Consider the following 23,193-nt stretch of genomic DNA (forward strand, 5'->3'; position numbering starts at 1 on the left):
AAAAGGCAGCTTCCTATTTTTGGCTCCTGATGGAAAAAAGAATGAGACAGTGGCCTGGGGCTAGGGGAGTAATTGATTTTAATTATTTCACAGTTTCCAACCCGCCTTGCTGCTTCTTCTCCTCTTGCTGATGGAGGGGTGGGGGGGGGAGCAATTTTTTACAAACTGAACATTTGAAAGCATGGTAGGAAAGCACAGGAGAGAAATTGATCCCATTGCTGAAAACCAACCAATCAGATCTATCTATCTATCTGCCTATCTCAGTCCTATCTGCCTAAAATTATTATCTTCTAAAAAGGGGCATTTATTATTAACTGGATTAATAAAGAAATGTATCTATCATCTATCTCTACCTTTATGTCTGTCTGTTTATCTATCTGTCCTATCTGCTTATATATCTTTCAGTCCTGTTTGTCTATCTATCTCAGTCCTATCTGCCTATCTTTCAGTCCTGCCTGTCTGTCTAATAAATCTGTCTATCTATCTATCTATCTATCTATCTATCTATCTATCTATCTAATCAGTCCTATCTGTCTGTCATTCAGTCCTATCTATCTGCCTATCTTTCAGTCCTGCCTGCCTGCCTGCCTGCCGATCTATCTATCTATCTATCTATCTATCTATCTATCTATCTATCTATCTATCTATCTATCTATCTATCAGTCATCTATCTGGTATCACTATAATCCTTGCCCAAAAAGCACACTTCAAAAACAGGAAAAGAGCAGAAAAAAAAAGAATGTGATATTTTTACATTCAACTACATTAATTTCACTATCTATGAGTGGCTATAACAAACGTGGATGAATAATCTGCGGTCCAACATAGAACCATCAAATTATATCCTCAGTATTTCAATCCTGCATTGAAACGGCTCCCTGTTTTTTCAGCCAAGCATGTAATAAAAACATTTGAAAAAAATAAAAGCTCAGGCATGTTAGAGAGAGGAATGTTGTCACGCTGGTCTATCACAGACGGTGTAAGCACCACCTGGCCAGAAAAACCAAACAAAAAACCATCCCAACATCAGCCCTTTTGCAAGACCCAAGAAGACACCCTTCCACTTTGCGGCTGGAATAAAAAAAAAACCAACTTCAGGATTGTGAGTGTATGCCTCGGCACCGATCACCGATCATTTTTCTCAGAGCGTTGTGGTAAACCAATTGTTATTATTAACAATTAGCACTAACAAATCATGCGTCCCTGTGATGAGGGAGATTATTGTAAGCAGCTTTGAAATAATGAAATTAGGGCTGGGTGGAAATGGTGCCAAGTCAGCTCATTTCTGATGAACCATTAAGAACGGAGTCAAGCTATTCTCCAAGCCCCTGAAGGCAGGACAAGAAGCAACAGATGGAAACTAATCAAGGAGAGAAGCAACCTAGAACTAAGGAGAAACTTCCTGACGGTGAGAACAATTAACCAGTGGAACAACCTGCTTCCAGAAGTGGTGAATGCTCCAACACTGGAGGTTTTAAAGAAGAGACTGGACAGCCATTTGTAGGGTTTCCTGACTGAGTAAGGGGTTAGTTTCCATCCCTTGCTTCTTGTCCTGCCTTCAGGTGCTTTGGAGAATAGCTTGACTCCTTATTCTTTGGGGCAGCCCCTGAGATATTAGAACACAACTATGATGTCACCCTCTCATCCTTCTCTTTATTAAACTAGACATCCCCAATTCCAGCAATCGTTCCTTATATGTTTTAGCTTCCAGTCCCCTAATCATCTTTGTTGCTCTTCTCTGCACTCTTTTGAGAGTTTGAACATCTTTTTGACATCATGGTGACCAAAACTATTCCAAGTGTGCCCTTACCAAGGCTTTGTAAAGTGTTGTTAACACTTGACTCTCATTTCACACTTCATGCTGAACTGGGGCTTATAAACCATGACTGAACTACAATTAGGCAAGCTCATACAGCACCACCAGTCTAAACCAGGGCTCTCCAAACCTGGCAGCTTTTAAGCCTGGTGGACTTCAACTCCCAGGATGCCTCAGCCAGCATGAGGAATTCTGGGAGTTGAAGTCCACCAGGCTTAAAAGTGGCTTAGGTTTGGAGACTTTTCAGCTAAACCACAGTGGGCCTGCGATGCTTGGTTGGGCTATTTCAGCAATCACCCAAGGCTGGTAAAATTCTAGCTCTCTAGTCCTCAAGGTCAGCAAGCAGGAGGTCACCCAGGCAGCTCCAGGAAAGCAAAAGCAAAGCAGGTCTTGCAAAAATCCCCCAATCTGCTTCGGCCACGTGACCAGGCAGCAAAAAAAAAAAACCTCCACTTCCGGCTTCTCCTCTCCGAGCCACGTGGCTGCAGAGGCGCTTTTGGTGGCGGTTTTGCACGTGTAGCGGTGAGTAGCCTTTGTGAATGAGTCCGTTTTGGGGAACACTGGCTAAATAAACGTTCGTACCTGGGGGGGATTAAGTGTACATAGCCATTTGTGGTAAAATTAAGAATTAAGTCCCACTTGAATAACTGCCCCCTGCTTTTAATTAAACGGCCAGTTGCACGTCCGTTGCATTTAAACATGGAGACCTTGTTGAAGAGCCACTGATGGACTCCTTGGCTCCCTTTTTTTCCAGGCACCCAGTGGAAAGGCTTTTTAAATAAAATACAATAAAATAAACTCCTAGGGTTTTATTTTGCGGTTGTTCCAATTTACTGCGCACTTGAATAACCGCACCTGCTTTTAATTAAACGGACAGTTGCATTCAAATACAGCGACCATTTTGAAGAGCCACTGATGGACTCTGGGCTCCGTTTTTTTTTTCCAGCACCAAGTGGAAAGGTTTTTTTAAATAAAATTAAATAAACTAGAGTTTTACTTTGCATTTGTTCCAATTTACTGTGCACTTGAATAACTGCACCCTGCTTTTAATTAAACAGCAAGTTGCATTTAAATTTGGCGGCCATCTTGAAGAGCCATTGATGGACTCTGGGGCTCCCTTTTTTTTTTTCCAGGCACCCAGTGGAAAGGTTTTTTAAAATAATAATAATTTAAAAAAAAAAGTCCTAGGGTTTTACTTTGCATTTGTTCCAATTTACCGTGCACTTGAATAACTGCACCCTGCTTTTAATAAAACAGGCAGTTGAATGCTGCATTTAAACATGGAGACCTTGTTGAAGAGCCCCTGATATTCTGGGGCTCCCTTTTTTACAGGCACCCAGTGGAAAGGCTTTTTTAAAAATAATAATAATAATAAAAGAAAAGAAAAGAAACTCCTAGGGTTTTACTTTGTATTTGTTTCAATTTACTGTGCACTCTACTTTTAATTAAACAGTTCCTTGTCCGCTGCATGGAGGTTGTTGAAGAGGCACTGATAGACTCTCTGGCTCCCTTTTTTTTTCCAGGCACCCAGTTCGCCATCTTTGCTTCAGCTCCCACAGCCTCATCATGGCCAAGATCCCCAGTGAAAAGACTCCCCAATGGAGCCAGCATCAGGGAGGACGACTTGACCGCTCGCTGAAGGTGAGAGCTGACCCTCACAGTGGTACTTTTTATCTCAACCAGCAGGAGGCGCCCTGTGACACCACTCTCAGGGTTGCTAGACTACAATTCCCAGCAGACAATATTGCAGGACGCTGGAGGCATTCCCCCAAGTTGGTCTTCCTCAGTTTAAACCCAGGGGTCTTCCAACTTGGCCCTTTTATGACTTGTGGACTTCAACTCCCAGAATTCCTCAGCCAGCGTGCCTGGCTGAGGAATTCTGGGAGTTGAAGTCCACAAGTCATAAAAGGGCCAAGTTGGAAGACCCCTGGTTTAAAAAGGAAAAGAGAAGAAGCCGCAATGGAGGAGCGTTTGAGAGCTTATGGTGGCAGAGAGCCAGGATGTTGTGGCCAAGCCAGGCAGGGGTTTAGGATGGGAGGGTAGCCAGCTATAAATCGCAAGAAGCTCTGGTGAGCAGCAAGTGGCTTGGAAGAACAAACCCAGCGTGATGGGTGAAGGGTGGAAAGATGTTCCAGCACCCATTATTATGGGTTGGCTTGGCTAAGGTTGATGGGGATTATAGTCCAGCTGCTTCTGGATGGCTATTGGCCTCCCCTCCTCTTGGAATACACAGTAGTTTAGCTTATCCAAATCCTGTTTTAAATCTTCTCTTTTCCCTTCCCTCCTCTCCTCTCTTCTCCCCTTCCATCCCCTCTCCCCTTCCCTCCTTTTCCCTTCTCCCCTCCCCTCCCCCCACTTCCCTTCCCATCTGTTTCCTCATACTCTGAACTGACTTCCGAGAAAGTGAATACAAGACAGTTAACATATCTAGCCAGGGAATTCTGGGGATTGAAGTCCACATGTCTTATCGTGGCCAAGGTTGAGAAGCACTACTACAAACGTAGAACAACCCAGAACCATTAAGGGTGCTCCTTCAAGCACATGGGCCTACTCTGAATTGATGTGCTTGCATTTTAACATCTCCTTGGCCCTAGAGAGGAACCAGAGTCTGGAGCAGGGGTCTTCAAACTTGGCCCTTTTATGACTTGTGGACTTCAACTCCCAGAATATGCTGAAGAATTCTGGGAGTTGAAGTCCACAAGTTGTAAAAGGGCCAAATTTGAAGGCCCCTGGCCTGGAGCAACGTTCTTCAATCTGGGCAACTTTAAGACATGTCGATCAATTCCCAGAATTCCCCAGCCAGTGTGAATTTGAAGTGCAGACATCTTAACGTTGCCAAGGTTGGAAAGTTGCTCCAGAGGGTTTTGAACTGCTGGGAACCAGGCTGGTTGAAAAGCACCCTGCTTATTTTCTTTTCCCTCTTCTCCCCTTGCTTCTCTCTGAACAGGCACAGAGGCATTATCTACGCCTACGAATTCTCCACAGACAGGCTGGTGTCAGAGAGCGTCCTTCCTATCTGCTGCTCCTCTTACAACGAAGTGGCCGGCTACAGCTACAACATTGGCCTTGTGGTCCCCTATGACAACATCTAGGCAGGGTGGGAAGCAGGGAAGTCCAGCTGAGCTGGACCCTGGAGAAGGAGAGCCCCAAGGATGGCGTTCCTGGAGACCTCTTTGGAGGGCTCGGAAGCCATGGGTTGGCCAAGCAGGCAGCAGAAGAAGGGGGGGGTGAATACATTGGGGTTCCACAGCTTTAATAACAGTGCTGTAGGAACATAGAAGAGATGGTGGCTAACAGGAACCATGATAGATAGTCAAGAATCAGGAGATGATAATAAAGGTTTTAGCCCAAGAATCAGGAGATAGTAAGACATTGTAGCCCACATGTGCAGACATCATTCTGGGGGAAGGGAGGGCTTCCATTCCTTGCACCTAGCTAAAGTAGTTTAGTGCTGCTTTTCCGGAACAGATGGCGACGCTACCTGCAACTTCTGGAGATCTTAAGAAGAAGAAGAGACTTTGGGAGCGTTTTTCTTGTAAATAAAATATCTTTATTGAGTGTTGGTCTCGGGATGAGGGGATTGGTGTGCTTGAAAATGGCTGTTTTATTGTCAGGGGTGCTAGTTTTTAAAATACCACATTAGGAGAGGATCCAGAGGCCATCCCAGGTAAGTCAAGCATGTGTGTGTAAGTATCCTTTCTTCTCCAGCTCCACTGGCACTTTGCCTGGTTGCACCAGGACTGCCGAAGCAGCTCCCCTCCTCCTTAACTGTGCTGCCTGGGCTGCTGGGAGTTGTAGTACATCTCTAGCTTGGTGCAGCATGGGGATCTTTGCCTGATCCATTCTCCATGCCAGTTTTTGCTGGCTTGGTCACAAGTCATCTTGTGGGGCCTTCCTGCTGGGTGGGCTAGGGCAGCTGCCAAACTAGCAGGGAGAGCGCCATAGGTATTCTTAGCCATTGCAACATGGGTTGAGGATGATGGGACTTGGTGGCCAGAGAGAACTCGGGCAAGGCCTTAGTATCTGAGAGTGTGCAGTCCTTGTGCAATCAGGAGAAAAGTGACTGGTATATATGGGCAAAAGGGTCTTTTCTGGGCAACTTTCAATGTCCTTATTTTCTTCACTCCAATTGGGCTAATCCAGCAGTTTCCCCAAAGGAATCTTTCTAGAACAGGAAGATGGTTTTGGTCTTATGGAGGTATCCTGATGCCCCTATCAAGACACTTCCTTTTCTAGGAACTTCCTTCTTGAAAACTCTTGTCGTAGATGATGTCATCATTGCGACATGATGGAGGGTCCCTGGATTGCCCATATATATGCAGTAGAGCTGCAGAAGAAAGATGCACACATGCAGCTAGATGTATATTGTGTATAAGCCAGGGCAGTGTTTTGCAAACTTGTCAGATGTGGGGGACTTCAACTCCCAAGTAATTCTGGGAGTTGAAAGCCGTCCATCTTAAGGTGGCCAAGTTTGAAAAAGACTGCTCTTAAGGTTAGAGATCTGGGCTGCAAAAATATGCTAGGCCACTAGATGGTGCCAAATGTAATTTGCTGCCCTCTAGTGGCTTTTTTGTCTTTTGCAGCCCAAAGCTTGCAACCTTAGTATGGCATACACCTTAATATATGGTAATATGTAGATATATAAACATATGCCATATATTAGGGAATATGCCTATTGTATGTTCCTGTGTACATTAACACAGTTGCACACAAGTCATCTAGGCTAAGATCTATTGGGACCTTTTTTCCTAATAGATCTTAGCCTATATTGCTCTGTGTATCTTAACACACACAGCAATATAAGCTAAGATCTATTGGGGCTTTCCTAATAGATCTTAGCCTATATTGCTCTATGTGCCTGTGTACATTAACACATTTAGTCATCTAGGCTAAGATCTATTGGGACCTTTTTTCCTAATAGATCTTAGCCTATATTGCTCTGTGTATCTTAACACACACAGCAATATAGGCTTAAGATCTATTGGGGCTTTCCTAATAGATCTTAGCCTATATTGCTCTATGTGTCTGTGTATCTTAGCACAGACACACAGCAATATAGGCTAAGATCTATTGGGGCTTTCCTAATAGATCTTAGCCTATATTGCTCTATGTGCCTGTGTACATTAACACATTTGCACACAGTCATCTAGGCTAAGATCTATTGGGACCTTTTTTCCTAATAGATCTTAGCCTATATTGCTCTGTGTATCTTAACACACACAGCAATATAGGCTAAGATCTATTGGGGCTTTCCTAATAGATCTTAGTCTATATTGCTCTATGTGCCTGTGTACATTAACACAGTTGCACACAGTCATCTAGGCTAAGATCTATTGGGACCTTTCCTAATAGATCTTAGCCTATATTGCTCTGTGTATCTTAACACACACAGCAATATAGGCTAAGATCTATTGGGGCTTTCCTAATAGATCTTAGCTATATTGCTCTATGTGCCTGTGTACATTAACACAGTTGCACACAGTCATCTAGGGTAAGATCTATTGGGGCTTTCCTAATAGATCTTAGCCTATATTGCTCTATGTGTCTGTGTATCTTAGCACAGACACATAGAGCAATATGGGCTAAGATCTATTGGGGCTTTCCTAATAGATCTTAGCCTATATTGCTCTATGTGCCTGTGTACATTAACACATTTGCACACAGTCATCTAGGCTAAGATCTATTGGGACCTTTTTTCCTAATAGATCTTAGCCTATATTGCTCTGTGTATCTTAACACACACAGCAATATAGGCTAAGATCTATTGGGGCTTTCCTAATAGATCTTAGTCTATATTGCTCTATGTGCCTGTGTACATTAACACAGTTGCACACAGTCATCTAGGGTAAGATCTATTGGGGCTTTCCTAATAGATCTTAGCCTATATTGCTCTATGTGTCTGTGTATCTTAGCACAGACACATAGAGCAATATGGGCTAAGATCTATTGGGGCTTTCCTAATAGATCTTAGCCTATATTGCTCTATGTGTCTGTGCTAAGATACACAGACACATAGAGCAATATAGGCTAAGATCTATTAGGAAAAAAAGGTCCCAATACATCTTAGATGACTGTGTGCATCTGTGTTAAGGTACACAGGCACATATAATTGGGGGGGGTGTCCCAATATAGTGGAATGAACCGGACACTCTGTGACTTGACTTTATACGTGGATCAGTGTGTGGGGGGGGCAGTGCTTGTGTTTTGGTTTTTTTTTTTTTTTTTTTTTTGCCGCCTCGCTTCTCATCCAAGAAGCTTCTTCAGTTCTGGCTGAATGGTGGGGGGGTGGAACGATTTATAGTCTTTGCAGTCATCTGGTCGTTAGTACTCCAAAGGTTGGTCGTTAGTTCTCCAAGAGCCATTGAGGCCACCTGGAGGTTCATCTATACCCTCAGAGTCACCTGGACCAGTGTGGAGATGGGCCTGGGACCTTCTTGGGACAGCTGAAAGGACTGTGCTGGAGACAGGAGAGGTGGTGTCTTATCCCTCCTCCTCTGTTGAGAGAGGCCTGTTCAGTTTTAACACAAGATGGCCTCGTTGACCCCTCTTTCAAGCCAGGGGTCCTCTCCATCCAAAGCGTGGACTTTGCTGTCTTCAAGAGTGGCCTTTGTCTCTCAAATGCAGATGGACCGCTGTTCCAAATGTGCTTTTCCAAGAGGCAAAAGACTTCCTTTGTTTTTCCTTGAAGATGTTTCACTTCTCATCTATTAATCATCTTGGATGAGAAGTGAAAGTCTCCAAGAAAAAACAAAGTCTAGTTGCCTCTTGGAAAAGGACCTTTGGAGCAAACCATGACTAAGAATCTCCAGACACATGGAACTGCTGAATCTTGTCCTGATGGGTTTGTTCTCCTATGTTATGCCATGCGTTCATGAACAAAACAACCACAAGCGCATGGCACAAGATAGAAGAAACCTATCAGGACAAGATTCATACTTCAACACTGAAGTATACAGAAAACCCACACAGTGTTTACCTTCACTGGAGCAAAAACACGGAAGTCATCAGAATCCTACACTACTGAGCTGAAAGTTTACCTACCAGCAAAGAGGGAAAAGGACTAAAACACATCGAAGAATCCCTCAGAACCTGTGGCTATCCCAACTGAGCCTTCATCAAATCTAGACAAAGTTCCAGTAGGATCCTTTGTCCTCCCTGCCCCCAATAAGGACAAAACAACAACAAAGCAACATCAATCCATAAAATGCAGTAATTATCTGAAAAGCTCAGAAGAATTTTCAACTAACTTAACATACATGCACACTTTCAACCCCAAAATACACTAAGGCAATGTTTCTCAAAACCTTGACAACTTTTAAGATGTGTGGACTTTGGCTCCCAGAATTCCTCAGCCAGAATGCTCACTCAGGAATTCTGGGAGCTGAAGTTCACACATCTTAAAAGTTGCCAAGATTGAGAAGGCAATGTTTCTCAAAACCTTGACAACTTTTAAGATGTGTGGATTTCGGCTCCCAGAATTCCTCAGCCAGAATGCTCACTCAGGAATTCTGGGAGCTGAAGTTCACACATCTTAAAACTTTCCAAGATTGAGAAGGCAACGTTTCTCAAAACCTTGATAACTTTTAAGATGTGTGGACTTCGGCTCCCAGAATTCCTCAGCCAGAATGCTCACTCAGGAATTCTGGGAGCTGAAGTTCACACATCTTAAAAGTTTCCAAGATTGAGAAGGCAATGTTTCTCAAAACCTTGATAACTTTTAAGATGTGTGGACTTCGGCTCCCAGAATTCCTCAGCCAGAATGCTCACTCAGGAATTCTGGGAGCTGAAGTTCACACATCTTAAAAGTTGCCAAGATTGAGAAGGCAATGTTTCTCAAAACCTTGACAACTTTTAAGATGTGTGGACTTCAGCTCCCAGAATTCCTCAGCCAGCATGCTCACTCAGGAATTCTGGGAGCTGAAGTTCACACATCTTAAAAGTTGCCAAGATTGAGAAACTCTGCACTAAGGCGGAAGCTTGTCCACCCCAAGGATAAAACACTCAAACACAAACTGAGCAATGCAATATGTGCAGTAGAATGTAACAAGACATGTATAGATCTCTACATTGGAGAAACAAAACAAACCACAATTGCATGGCACAACCTAGGAGAATAACTCCACCAGGACAAAGTTTAGCGGTCCATCTGCATTTGAAAGACAAAGGCCACTCTTTCGAAGACAGCAAAGTCCACGTTCTGGATAGAGAGGACCGCTGGTTTGAAAGAGGGGTCAAAGAGGCCATCTGTGTTAAAATCGAACAGGCCTCTCTCGACAGAGGGGGAGGGATACGACACCACTTACCTCCTGTCTCCAACACGGTCCTTGCAGTCGTCCCAAGAAGGTCCCAGGCCCATCTCCACACTGGTCCGGGTGACCCCGAGGATACAGATAAACCCCCAAGTGGCCTCAACGGCCCTCAGAGAGCTAATGACTTACCTTTGGGGTACTAAGGACCAGATGACTGCAAAGAATATAAATCGTTCCATTCCCCACCATTCAGCCAGAACTGAAGAAGCTTCTTGGATGAGAAGCGAAACGTTGGGGCATGTATATATACATATATACACATGCAGAGACTTGTTGGCATAGTTTGTTTATTCCAGGAATAGACAAATTATGTCTCTCTGTGTGGATATATATACATACACATATATGTGCATATTAGCATATTTTAGTAAATAGAACTATCTGTACGAAAAGCTAATATGTACATAGAAGAATGCCTATATATATTACTACATAAAAGCTGGTATAGGTAGGCCTTGAGTTAAACAGTTGATTTAGTGACAATTTGAAGGTATAACAGCTTATAATTGCAACATCCTCGTGGCATGTGATTAAAGGTCAGAAGCTTAACAACTGACTCGTACTTATGACGGCTGCCGTGTCCTGGGGTCAGGTGATTGCATTTTGTGACCTGACAAGCAAAGTCAATGGGGAAGCGACATTCGCTTAAGAACTATGTAACTAACTCAACATTTGCAGTTAACAAATGTAGCAAGAAAAGTCATTAAATTGAGCAAAACTCACTTAACAAAATGCCTCGCTTAGCAACAGAAGCTCTGGACTCAAATGTGGCCATTAAGTCAAGGACTACCTGTAATATATATAGCCATTCGCCCCGAAAGCTAGCTTACCATGGGCACCCCTTTATAATGGCACCCCCCCTCATAATGTGGAGGGAGGGTCCTTTTGGTGTTTGGGGATTTATAACAGCCCAGGAAGCTAGAAGTAAAACACATAACAACTGCACAAATATATCAAACACAACAACATTGCATCAACGCAGCGGTCCTTTTACTGGACACTGGAAGGTTGGCCTTCAACTCAAGACGGGAATCCATGTGGCTGGTCCAGATGAGTCTGAACTTCGTGGATCTTGGCAGTTGCTCCAAGAGACATGTGGCCCTCCCACCCACCCAAAGAAGCTCAGCCATCTCCAAAGCCTCCCACCACCCGGTTGCAGCTACTCCGCCGTCGTCAGTAGCAGAGCGCCATGGGTTCCAGCGTCAGGAAGTGGACGGGCATCTTGGTCTGTCGATTCCTTTTCATATCTGGCATTGGAAGGAAAGAAAAAAACAGAGTTAGAGGAGAAGACAATTTCTGATCTTGCAAATTTTCAGTGGTACTTCAGAAAGGAGCAAATGTTACATTCCAGAATGACTCACAGTTGACTTGGCCTTAGATTTTTCCCCAAAAATAGCTGGTGGGAGAGAGATTCACTCCAAAGGGGATGCAGGGACTTTGCTTGGTCCTGCATGGGGTGGCTTCCTCTTGTGAACCCTTTGCCCTCCTCCCTTAAGGAGGACTCTTTTCTGCTTTCCTTGGGCCAGCTAACCTAACCTTACCACCCTTGTAACGTTCGTAACACCTTTCTCCAATTTCAAATTGAAATGGAATAGTCCACTAAGCAAACAGGCACCAGGGTTGTCTACCCCTACAGAGCTGAAGATAGTTGGGATTCCCATCTTCCGTTCTGGCTCCTATGCTTGAGAAGCCACAAGGCCAGGCCGGGAAAGACAAACATATGGCTGCAACTATTCTGTGGTTTGCACAATTAATGAATATAGATTAGCTATGAATGTCTGTAATGAATCATCACTTCCGGTTCTGTAAATATATATCCTGCATGTTTTCATTTCTTTTTTTTAGCTTGTCCCTTTAGAATTTGGTGCTTTTTTTATATTTATTAATTAGAAAAAGAGATAAAAGAGGCTGTATTTTTTTTCTCTTTACACAAGACTCCAGGGGGCACTTGGAAGGGGGAAAAAAAGTCACAAAAAAAGTCAAAGCCTGCCTGTTTTTTACATAGGCTGCATGAAGGATTGTACTGTTAACTTTTATTAATAAAGTTGATAATATTTCCACAAAAGTCTTTTTTATACCATTTGGCCTGTACATTTATAGTCAGGATGACACGACATAAGGAAAAAGAGGCAAGGAGAGAGAAGGAAAACTCAACACACTGGATAACTACTACGTCTCTTAAATTATTCAACCAGTGAGATATCACACCACGAGTATTTTTACTCGAGTGGGTATATGATGGCTCTACTGCATTCATTTCACTTTTAGCAGCAGTTATGTTACAAAAAGTGTTTTTTTTTCCCTATTTATGATTTGTGTGATACCCCCACCTTTCTCCATGGATTACAAGCAAAAAAAGATATTGCAGGGAGGGAAAAAGAGAGCAAGGGAGAGATGAAACAGAGAAGAGATATAGAGAGATCGATAGACCAATGGATAAGCAGGTGAAATATAGATGAGATAAAGAGATATAAAATGTGAAGATATAGACAAAAGAGTGAGGTACAGAGATGAAAAAGAGAAAAGGTGGATAAAGATAGAGATGAAATAGAGATGGATGAATAGATAAGATAGATAGATAGATAGATAGATAGATAGATAAGATAAGATAGATAGATAGATAGATAGATAGATAGATAGATAGATAGATAGATAGATAGATAGATAGATAAGATAGACAAATAGATGATAGACAATGAATACAAAGAACAAAACAGTAACAGAGGCAGAAAACCTGTCCGGATGTTGGTAAACTACAACTCCCAGCAGCCTCAGGCCAGAGTAAGGGATGCTGGGGGCTGTGGTCCAACAGCATCTGGAAATCTATGTTTGGCCCCATCTCTAATTTTCTTCTATCGTGCTCTTGATAAAGATTAGTGAATGAAAGAAGTTGACATGAGGATCAAGATGAATCCCCCTTGAAGGCACCAAGACCTTAGCCAAGCTCTTCATCGTTTCTCCTCCTCAGGTTTTCCAATATTACTTGGGGGATCTCCATCTTCTGAAATGCTCCATGTAGTTGCTTCTAAAGTTGGTCTGTGTTGTGTCAGACCTGGGCACAGCTACCCAACCTTTATGATTGTGGCACTGAAAGCCAGAGTGGAAAGACACACATCTGAGAAAGTCCTCAGTGCATCCTCAGAGCCAACCCAAGGACCCGGGTGATGGTCCTACGAGCAAGGAATTCATGTTGCTTCCAAGCAACATCCTTTGTGTAGCCGTGCAAGCCAGTTGTGTGAAGGTGTGGTATCTTAGAATGCTTACATCCCCCATGGAGGACAACCCAATCAAATATAAAATCCCAGCCATTTGAAAGAGAAATGGCAATAGACCAGGGGTAGGCAACCTTGGCTCTTGTATGACTCATGGACTTCAACTCCCAGAATTCCTGAGCCAGCATGGCTCAGCTTGGAAGCTCTCTTTCCCCTCAACATGGCTGGCTCGAGAATTCTGGGAGTTGAAGTCCACGAGTCATCAAAGAGCCAAGGTTGCCCAGCCCTGCAATAGACCAACATAAGGTTGACCTCGGGGAAGATACAGATGGTTAGCAAAATGGGAGGTCAGCTCAAGAAACAAGACCACGTCAGAATGAAATTCAACTAGGCTACCCTTGCCATGAAAGGAAGGGAGAGAAAACACCCGTCTTTCAAGATGCTGTAAGAGCTGGTCTCAATGCGCTTCCTTGGCCTCTGCGCGCACAGACAGGTTCAGCATGTCACTGGTTCACCTTGTCTGGCCAATCTGAGAAGAAAACCCTAGGAGTGTATTTTATTTTTTAAAAAACCTTTCCACTGGGTGCCTGGAAAAAAAAGGGAGCCACAGAGTCCTTCAGTGGCTCTTCAACAAGGTCTCCATGTTTAATTGCAGCTACATGCAACTGGTTGTTTAATTAAAAACAGGTGCAGTTATTCAAGTGCGCAGTAAATTGGAACAAACGCAAAGAAAACCCTAGGAGTTGTTGTTGTTGTTATTGTTATTATTATTATTATTGTTATTGTTATTTTTAAAAACCTTTCCATTGGGTACCTGGAAAAAAAGGGAGCCCAGAGTCCATCAGTGGCTCTTCAAAATGGTCTCCATGTTTAAATGCAACTGGCCCTTTAATTAAAAGCAGGTGCGGTTATTCAAGTGCGCAGTAAATTGGAACAACCGCAAAATAAAACCCTAGGAGTTTATTTTATTGTATTTTATTGTATTGTATTTTATTTAAAAAGCCTTTCCACTGGGTGTCTGGAAAAAAACGGAGCCCCGGAGTCTATCAGTGGCTCTTGAACAAGGTCTCCATGTTTAAATGCAACGGACGTGCAACTGGCCGTTTAATTAAACGCAGGGGGCAGTTATTCAAGTGGGACTTAATTCTTAATTTTACCACAAATGGCTATGTACACTTAATCCCCCCCAGGTATGAACGTTTATTTAGCCAGTGTTCCCCAAAACGGACTCATTCACAAAGGCTACTCACTGTTACACGTGCAAAACCGCCACCAAAAGCGCCTCTGCAGCCACGTGGCTCGGAGAGGAGAAGCCGGAAGTGGAGGGGTTTTTTTTTTTTTTTTTTGGTGCCTGGTCACATGGCCGAAGGAGATTGGGGGATTTTTGCAAGACCTGCTTTGCTTTTGCTTTCCTGGAGCTGCCTGGGTGACCTGCTGCTTGCTGGCCTTGACGACTAGAGAGCTAGAATTACTTCTGCAAGTATTTTAAAATATTCTTTTTTGTTACTCTGTGGAACTGGACTTCTGTCGTTTGCAATCCCTTTGGGAACTGCTCTGCTTCCTGTTGTGTTGGTAAGTGCAGCACTTTGCAAGATGGTTTGTTTGCATCTGCCTCACATTGGTAGTCTGTGGCTGCTGCTGCCTCCTCCTGTCCCTGGCGCAGACCCAGCAGAGATTCTGCAGACCCCTTAACTGCAGGGGGCTTCCAACTGGCCCTTGTATGACTTATGGACTGCAACTCCCAGAATTCCTCAGCCAGGCATGCTGGCTGAGGAATTCTGGGAGTTGAAGTCCACAAGTCATCAAAGGGCCAAGTTGGAAGACCTTTGCCTTATATGGTTGACAGTTGATTGAACCTCTAATGCTGGCACTAGAACTGTTCCTTTGGACAACACAGGTAGCTCTCAACTTACAACCACAATTTCCATTGCTAGGCAAGGTAATTGTTGAGTCGTGCCTGATTTTATGACCTCTTCGGTGAATCCCTGCAATCAAGCGAATCGTGCGATTGTGAAATGAATCCAGCATCTCTCGTTGACTTTGTTGGTCAAAAGAGGGCTGGGAAGATCGCCATTGGTGATTCCATGACCCCGGGATGCTTGTTGGAAAACATCGTGTGTGCCTATTTCACAGTTCTCATTCAGGTAAAGAGTTTGTATATTTAATACCTGCTCTGCCTTCCTCTCCCTGGAGCACTTAAAATGAAAGAAGAAAAAAAATTCCCCTGGATCATTTTCACAACAGACTTGCAGAGTTTGGGCGAGCGTTTTATTTTTCCCTATCATTTTGCTATTTCTAATTTTTAAAAGCTGGTCCATATTTTTTTTATTATTTTATTTTTACAGTTTATTTATTTATTTATTTATGAGACTTATATACCGCTTTAAGTGCAAGCACTCTCTAAGCGGTGTACACCAGTAAGCAATGTATATATATATTTACATTGATCTGATCCCTTTCAAGATCCTGTTGCTTTCAAGCATGAAACTTTCTTGCTGGGGAAAAAAAAAAACTTATCACTGGTATACAGATTAGGCAAAGAGATATCTCTTTCTCTCTCTCTCTCTCTCTCTCTCTCTCTCTCTCTCTCTCTCTCTCTCTGTGTGTGTGTTTTAAAAAGAATGTACGAGTCCAGTTTTTTCTCCCCCCCCCCTTTTTTTTTTTTTTTTTTGGTTTCTGTGCATACAGTCATCAGAAAATCCTGTACCTAGAATTTGGGGCCCTGTCAAACATCTTATCCGCAGCTAATCTTTTCAAAGTATGCATTTAATGGGGAAAATGTGGAGGCTGAATTGTCCTTCTTTCAAAGTAAGCCTTGCTTTGCAACGCTGGCATCTCCTTTCCCATGTGAGTAAGGAAAGGCGCCCATTTATCTTCATTTAGTCACAGATAGGTCAGCCAAACCCACTGCTGTCTACCCCAAACAAATGTGACATTTACAAACCGTTGGGATGTCATAGGCTAGGAGATGAAATCTCAGGGGTTTATTTCCCAAACATCTGTCTCTGGTTTCAAAACCCACTTAAAGACTTGTGTAGGTTCTCACTGGCTATAGATATACATATACGTGTGTGTGTGTGTGTGTGTGTGTGTGTGTGTGTGTGTGTGTAGCATGCCACAGGTGGCACGCAGAGCCCTGTCTGTGGGCATGCAAGCCGTCGCCCCAGTCCTAGGCCTTCAGCTGGGTTTTATAAAACTTTTTCGCTTTAGGCCTCCACCACCATGTGCAAAAAAAAAAAAAAGGTTCAATCAATCAATTTCAACTTCTCGCAGGAAAAAAAAACATCTTGCAAAGTTGGAATTGATTGATTGAACTTTTTAGTCCCACCCAGTCTGCCGTTACCACTGCAGCCACGCCCACCCCATGGGCCACACCCACCCCATGGGCCACACCCACCCAGCACCCGATGATACATAAGTGGGTTTTGGGTTGCAGTTTGGGCACTTGGTCTCTAAAAGGTTCGCCATCAGTGCCCTATAACATTTCAGATAAATGGCTGTCCAGTCTCTTTTTGAAAACTTCCAATGATGGAGTCCCTACAACTTCTGGAGGCAAGTTGTTCCACTGATTAATTGTTCTGTCGGGAAATTTCTCATTAGTTCTAGGTTGCTTCTCTCCTTGATGAGTTTCCATCCATCCATTGCTTCTTGTCCTACCCTCAGGTGCTTTGGAGAATAGCTTGACTCCCTCTTCTTTGGGGCAGCCCCTGAGATATTGGAAGACTGCTCTCCTGTTACCCCTAATCCTTTATTTTATTAGACTAGACATTCCCAATTCCTGCAACTGTTCTTCGTACATTTTAGCCTCAAGTCCCCTAATCATCTTTGTTGCTCTTTAATGCAAAGAGTCGCCCGGTGAGTGAGATAGACAGTCTCTAAATTTGATCGATAAAATATAAAATAAATACAAGAATGCCGGGCTGATGTTTTGCAACAGACAAAGCACCCAGGAACCCCCATGTGAGGGGGAAAAAAACATGAGATAAAGCAAAAACTCAGAGAAATACTGTTTATAAACATTACTGCCTGCCATCTTCCCTTCTACTGCTCCCCCAGTGTTATCTACACATATCTACAAATATCTACAAATTATCTACATATTTTGCAGATATGATTCTTTGGTTCCACTGATTTTTTTTCCCACTCTTTCTCTTTACACAGCAACTATAAAGGGGGGAAAAAAGAACCAGCAGGAACTGCATACGTAATCACTTGGGAGGGGGTGGAGTAGGGGTGGGAAGAGGAATAATATAATATTAATAAATATATCAATGTCACAATAGGTTTGACTCCAGCCTTTGGCACTGATCCTTCCACGACGTTCGAGATCATCAAGCAGAACACAAAAAAAGAGAGAGAAAATTGCTTTCTCAAAGTTACGATGCACGCAGGACAGCCAAATTCTTCCAAATGGATCTTACACAGGTTCTTAAAAGGATCCTACAGCGAAATTCGTTTAAAAAAACAAAACAAAACCATTTTTTTTTTCATTTTTACGGCGTGAAGTTTGCCAGCTGCTGTATTCTTCTGCTTTGCCACTGCTTAAACCGGATAAAACAATGCACAAAAAAAACCAACAATGTATAAAGGCTACAGCTGGTTTATGCCCGCACCTGTCCTGAAGGCTGCCCAAAAAATAGCATGCTTGGCTGCTGATATTATCCTGGGACTTTAAGCTTCTGCATTTGGGGGGGGGGGCTGGAGGGGGGGGAGGAGAGAGGCCAGAAAGATTGAGGCATGGTGAACAAGAAGCTGCAGACGGTGGAATGAAATGCACAAAGAAGTTATTTTCCCAGACCTGGGCAAGTTTAGGCCGTGTCAGAAACGGCAAAGAAAGGCGTCTATTAATGCAAAACGAAGGCATCCTTTACAAAAGAAAAAAGCCGAAAGAGTGACCCCTGTGAAGAATTGTGTAGATTTGCAACGTGTTAGCAGTGGAGTGAGAAGGAAGCTAGGGACGTGGTAGGCAGCTTCTGCCTTTGAGCATCGACCACCATCATGATTTCTCGTCCTGTGGTTCTTGCACCGAGATAAAAGACTAAAGGAGGCGGGGGGGGGAAAGAGGAGCAGTTTGGATTGTGACACCTCTTCCCACCCCCTCCCAACCGCCCCTAACCTGGCCAACTTACTCTTAAGAGGATGATGCTAGTACTGGTCCTTGTGAAGAGATAAATCTCAGTTCCAGGGAAGAGGCAATCCAAAAAAACATTGGTTTTATTCCAGCTTGGGGAAGGGGGTTCGACTAGAAGACCTCTAAGGTCCCTTCCCACTCTTGTTTATTCCGTTGTGGGGTGCTTACAGATTCTGAGCTGCATCTCAGCCGACTGCCGGGGGGGGGGGGAAATAAATAAATAAATAAGACCCTTGACCTTCTTAAAAAAAAACTCTCCTGCTTCTTGGAGGTGGGGGGGAGATGTTTTCTCAGAGTTTCCCCCTTGGGGAACAGAGATTTTTTTTTTCCGTCCCATTGGCATCCACTGCCCCTAATACACTGTTGGGATGGGGAATACAGATAGTCCTCGGCTTACGAACACCCATTTCTGTCGCTAAGTGAGGCAGGGTTTTTTGCCCCCGTTTGATGACCTTCCTTGCCGCCTTGGTTTAAGTCAATCGCCACAATTGGTGACGTTCGCAACAGCTCCGTTAAGCGAGTCCAACTTCCCACCTTTACTTTTGTCCCAAGGTTGCAAAAGGGGGGGTGGGAAACAAGTGACTCCCCCGGGGACACTGCGGCCGTCATAAATGTGAGTCAGTTGCCAAGCGTGTGAATTTCGGTCGCCTGACCGTGGGGATGTCAGAAGTCCCTTTTTTTCAGAACGGACACTAAAGGAACAGTTGTAAGTCGAGAACCACCTGTATTCATGAAATCCATGCTTCTGGCGGGTGGGCTTGGCCGGGCTTCCTAGATGCCTTGTTAGTGACAATGAGAATTCCAGGACTTAAGGACAAGGTCGGCCTGGCACCGGCCCAAAACGGGGGCCTGGATCAGGACAGGCTGTGTGGCAGGGGATCAAGAGATGCCACAGTCAGCATGTCAGTGCGCACCCTGCCCATGCCTGTCATGTGCTTGCATATGCCAAGCACATGCCCCCGTGTGACAGCTGGCTCCAGGTCAGGAGAGACTGCACGCTCTGACAATCGTCAGCTGTGCCCGTCACTCAGAAGACTAAAGGAACTGCCCAGAATTGTAGACAGTTGATCTTGATTGTGTTAGGGAGGCAGGCAGGGGTGCACAAGAACCAGGGTGGCGCAGTGGTTAGAATGCAGCACTGCAGGCTAATTCTGCAGGTCCACTGCTGGCAGTTCGATCCTGACCGGCTCAAGGTTGATTCAGCCTTCCATCCTAAAATGAGGACCCAGATTGTTGGGGGGCAACAGGCTGACTCTGTAAACCGCTTAGAGAGGGCTGTAAAGCACCGTGAAGCGGTATATATGTCTAAGTGCTAATGCTATTGCTGTTCTGTTCTATTCTACAGCCATGGTGGCGCGGTGGTTAGAATGCAGTATTGCAGGCTAACTCTGCCGACTGCCAGCAGTTTGATCCTGACCGGCTTAAGATTGACTCAGCCTTCCGTCCTTCTGAGGTCGGTAAAATGAGGACCTGGATTTGTTGGGGATAATAGGCTGACCCTGTCGACCGCTTAGAGAGGGCTTTAAAGCACGGTGACACGATATATAAGTCTAAGGGCTATTGCTATTGTTCCAGCATATTTGTAATGCAGATTGGTGTACTCCGGGGGTGGGGAACCATGGCCCCTTTATGACCTGTGGACTTCAGCTCCCAGAATTCCTGAGCCATACCCAGATGGGGCAATCTCTACAGGGTCAGAAGTAGACTATTGTGTCAATCAGTTGCTCCCACCTTCTTCCCAATAGAGATAGCTGAGATTGGATCACCAACATTGTAAAACGAGTCCTGGTAGGTGACGTGGTCCCCACTGGGAAGAACGGTAACTGGGCGATGGGGAACATACAGGTAGTCCTTGACTTACGACCACAATTGAGCTCAAAATTTCTGTTGTTAAGCAGGGCAGTCGTTAAGTTGTCCCTCATTTTATGACTTTTGCAACAGTCGTTCAGCGAATCGTTGCAGGTGTTAAATGAATCATGCTGTCATTACGTGAATCTGGCTCTCCATCCCCCCTCCCCTCAATTGACTTTGCTTGTTGGAAGCTATTCCCAGGACAATGCAACTGTCACAAGTACATGCCAGTTGCTAAGTGTCCGAATTTTGATCCAGTGACTTGGGTGGCTGTTGTAATGATGGTTAGTGTGAAGAACAGCCGTTAAGTCACTTGTTTTTAGTGCCGTTGTAACTTTGAAAAGTCACTAAATGAAGTGGTAGGTCAAGGACTCCCTGTATAGCGCTGTATCAGTGCTAGAGCAGCCAGGAAATGATACACCCTAACACTTTGTAAGGGAGGTGGGAACTGCAGCTGCACATAAAGGGGTCAAGGGAAAGGCTGAGGAGAAACTGCCCTTCTAGCCTCACAGCAGCGACGACGCAAAGCAAATCCAAGAGAACGCCAGCCTCCCATTACTCCACCACAACGCCTCTAACATGAGCTAAATATTACATCCCCCGGATAGAACAAGACAACGTGAATCTTGAACGACGTGTCCAACAACAGTGGTGGAAGGATGGTGCCAGGAAGAAAACCGTGTGCACAAGGGACGATGGCAGATTCCCCTCCCCACCCCAAGTCAACAAAACGGGCATCTCTTCCCAAAGGTACTGAGCAATTCACACCATGCAAAGAGTCAATCCGAGCTCAAGGATCTTGCATCGGAGATGTTATCTCGGTCCGTAGTCGTAGCTTGTGGGAGCGCCAGCAGAGGAATACATGTTGGCGGCAGCCGCAGCTGCAGCAGCGGCAGCAGCTGGATTCATGTGATGGTGGTGGTGGTGGTGGTAACTGTGTCCCCGGATAGTAGGCAAGGGATAGGGGGCTGGCCGGCTCTTGGCTCCTAGATAATGGTCGTAAGCTGAGACCGGATGCTTGTAGGGGTGGTGATGGAGAGGCTCGGAAGCAGGGGGTTCCAGCCGCAACTCGTGATGGGGGGGACTAGGCCGGCTTCCAGCTGGACTAGGGAGTGGAACCAAGCCGCCTCCACCCGGAACCGGGAGTGCTGGACTTAACACCCGAGACATGAGCTGCTGATGAGTTGGATCAGCGTGGAGTGGTGTCCCACTAGCCGATTCCCGTTCATATTCCCGTCGACTGTCCACTATATCTGCAGCACATGATAGAACAGGAAAGAGGAGCGGGGGAGAAAGTATAAGAAGGGGTCAGCGACGTGTGACATCTCCAAGACTCTAGTTAGTGGCCTCTGCAGTGTAAATGCGTAGGGCAGGGGCCTCTAAACTTGGCAGCTTTAACACAGGTGGACTTCAACTCCCAGAATCCCCTGGCTTTGCAGAGACATCTAATTGGCCATTTTTTGCCTGATTCAGCAAGGATGATTCTTAACGATAGATTTGTTAAGCCATAGTCCACATTCATTCCGCAGGTTGTGTAAATCCAGGTGATGCCCCGGAGTAAGCTACTCTGTTCTAGATTCTATTTTGTTAGTTGGATAACAACTGCGGCCGAAAAGGTTGTGAAAATGGCAAACAAAACTCACTTAGCCACTGTCTCAAGAGGAGCAGAAATTTTGTGCTCCACTGTGGTGGTACGTCAAGGACTACCGGCTTTGCAAGGTTACACTAACACAGTGATTCTCAACCTGTGGGTCAGGACCCCATTTGGGGTCGAACGACCATTTCACGGGGGTCGCCAAACAATGTAGTCCGCCATTTTTTCCCCCTTTTTCCTTAGCTGTGCTATTCCCTTTTATTCTATTGGCTTTTGAAAGCCAATAGAAGAGACTCTCTTGAATAGAGTCTAATTCTATTGGCTTTCAAAAGCCAATAGGAATTGTCTAGGCTGTCTCTGCCCTGCTGAGCCCGCCAAAAGTCCCATTCTGCAAACGGTGCTGCACCAGTGGAGTAGTCCTCGACTTACAGCCGGTTGAGTAGTCCTCGACTTACGACTGGTTGGGGGTCACGGCATTAAAAAAGTTGAGAACCACTGCACTAACAGAATGGCAAGACTGAAAGCATTTTTCCCCCTCTCCCCTTCTACCCCCCAGAAAACTTGGGAGGGTCCCTTGCGAACTTTTTCCCACACCCTCTCTCCTCCTGTTGGGCTGGGAAATGTTGTCCATGCTGTTTGTTCAGTCTGCAACTCTTCCTTCTCCCTCAAGGTCATTCTCACATACCATTCTGTCGAGATAGCTGCAAGTTCCCCTTCACCTAGGCTTAGGAATTTCTTGGCACGTCTCCAGCCTTCCCTGGGTTAACCAGACAGGAAACCTGTCTAGATGCACTAAACTTCTACTTTATTGTAAAAGTTTATAATAACAGCATACAAACTTCCCACCCACCCCCCTTTTAATTGCCTGAGCAATTAAGGTGGGTCCTTCCTAAATTTCTTCCTCTGATTGTTTAATCCGCTCTTGGGGGGCCCTGCCGCTCTTGTCTGATTGTTTCCTAGGCTGCATCTTCCCCCAAGGTCACCCACGTATTCCATTACGTCATGCCGTATATCAGTTTCATTCTGTTCCTGTTCTTGCACTCCTGAGGTTGCGGAGTGAAAGCATGAAACCTACTTTACAACGGAATTATAAAGGCGTAGGGATCAGGTTCCCTATGCAAGGACAGGTGCAGTGCCCAGATGTTTCAGTTCATTAGGTCCAGCATCTGCAGAGAAGGCGAGCAAACCACACAACTTTGGGCTAGTCTTCTACATTCCGGATCGCAGAATTCTACATTCTACATTCAGTGTAGAATTGAGGGTCAATGTCAATTCTGCAT

The 23,193-nt window shown here is 44.7% G+C and overlaps 1 protein-coding gene and 2 long non-coding RNA genes across 5 annotated transcripts in view; 2 read left to right on the forward strand and 1 right to left on the reverse strand.

Annotated features, from left to right (window-relative positions):
- The first annotated feature begins 2,273 nt into the window (after window positions 1-2,273).
- LOC120303165 lies at window positions 2,274-5,374 on the forward strand. Its single transcript, XR_005555364.1, has 3 exons — window positions 2,274-2,338; window positions 3,340-3,457; window positions 4,764-5,374. It is a non-coding gene; the product is annotated as an uncharacterized LOC120303165 (long non-coding RNA).
- Window positions 5,375-11,093: 5,719 nt separating this feature from the next.
- Window positions 11,094-23,193, reverse strand: part of TBX1 (T-box transcription factor 1) — a 46,653-nt gene continuing 34,553 nt past the window's right edge. For 2 of the 3 annotated variants that reach the window (XM_039332343.1, XM_039332344.1), the window contains one exon: window positions 19,818-21,572. In XM_039332343.1, the coding sequence (XP_039188277.1) occupies window positions 21,133-21,572 (440 nt within the window). In that variant the 3' untranslated portion in view covers window positions 19,818-21,132. Of the gene's footprint in view, window positions 11,373-19,817; window positions 21,573-23,193 lie in introns of those variants that run through there. The other variant, XM_039332345.1, reaches the window with a different exon arrangement.
- On the forward strand, window positions 14,681-17,914 carry LOC120303133. The gene is made up of 3 exons (XR_005555356.1): window positions 14,681-14,909; window positions 15,272-15,481; window positions 17,621-17,914. It is a non-coding gene; the product is annotated as an uncharacterized LOC120303133 (long non-coding RNA).

Source organism: Crotalus tigris, unplaced genomic scaffold, assembly GCF_016545835.1.
Source record: "Crotalus tigris isolate CLP2741 ecotype Arizona unplaced genomic scaffold, ASM1654583v1 scf7180000024461.2689607, whole genome shotgun sequence".
Classification (NCBI taxonomy): Eukaryota; Metazoa; Chordata; class Lepidosauria; order Squamata; family Viperidae; genus Crotalus; species Crotalus tigris.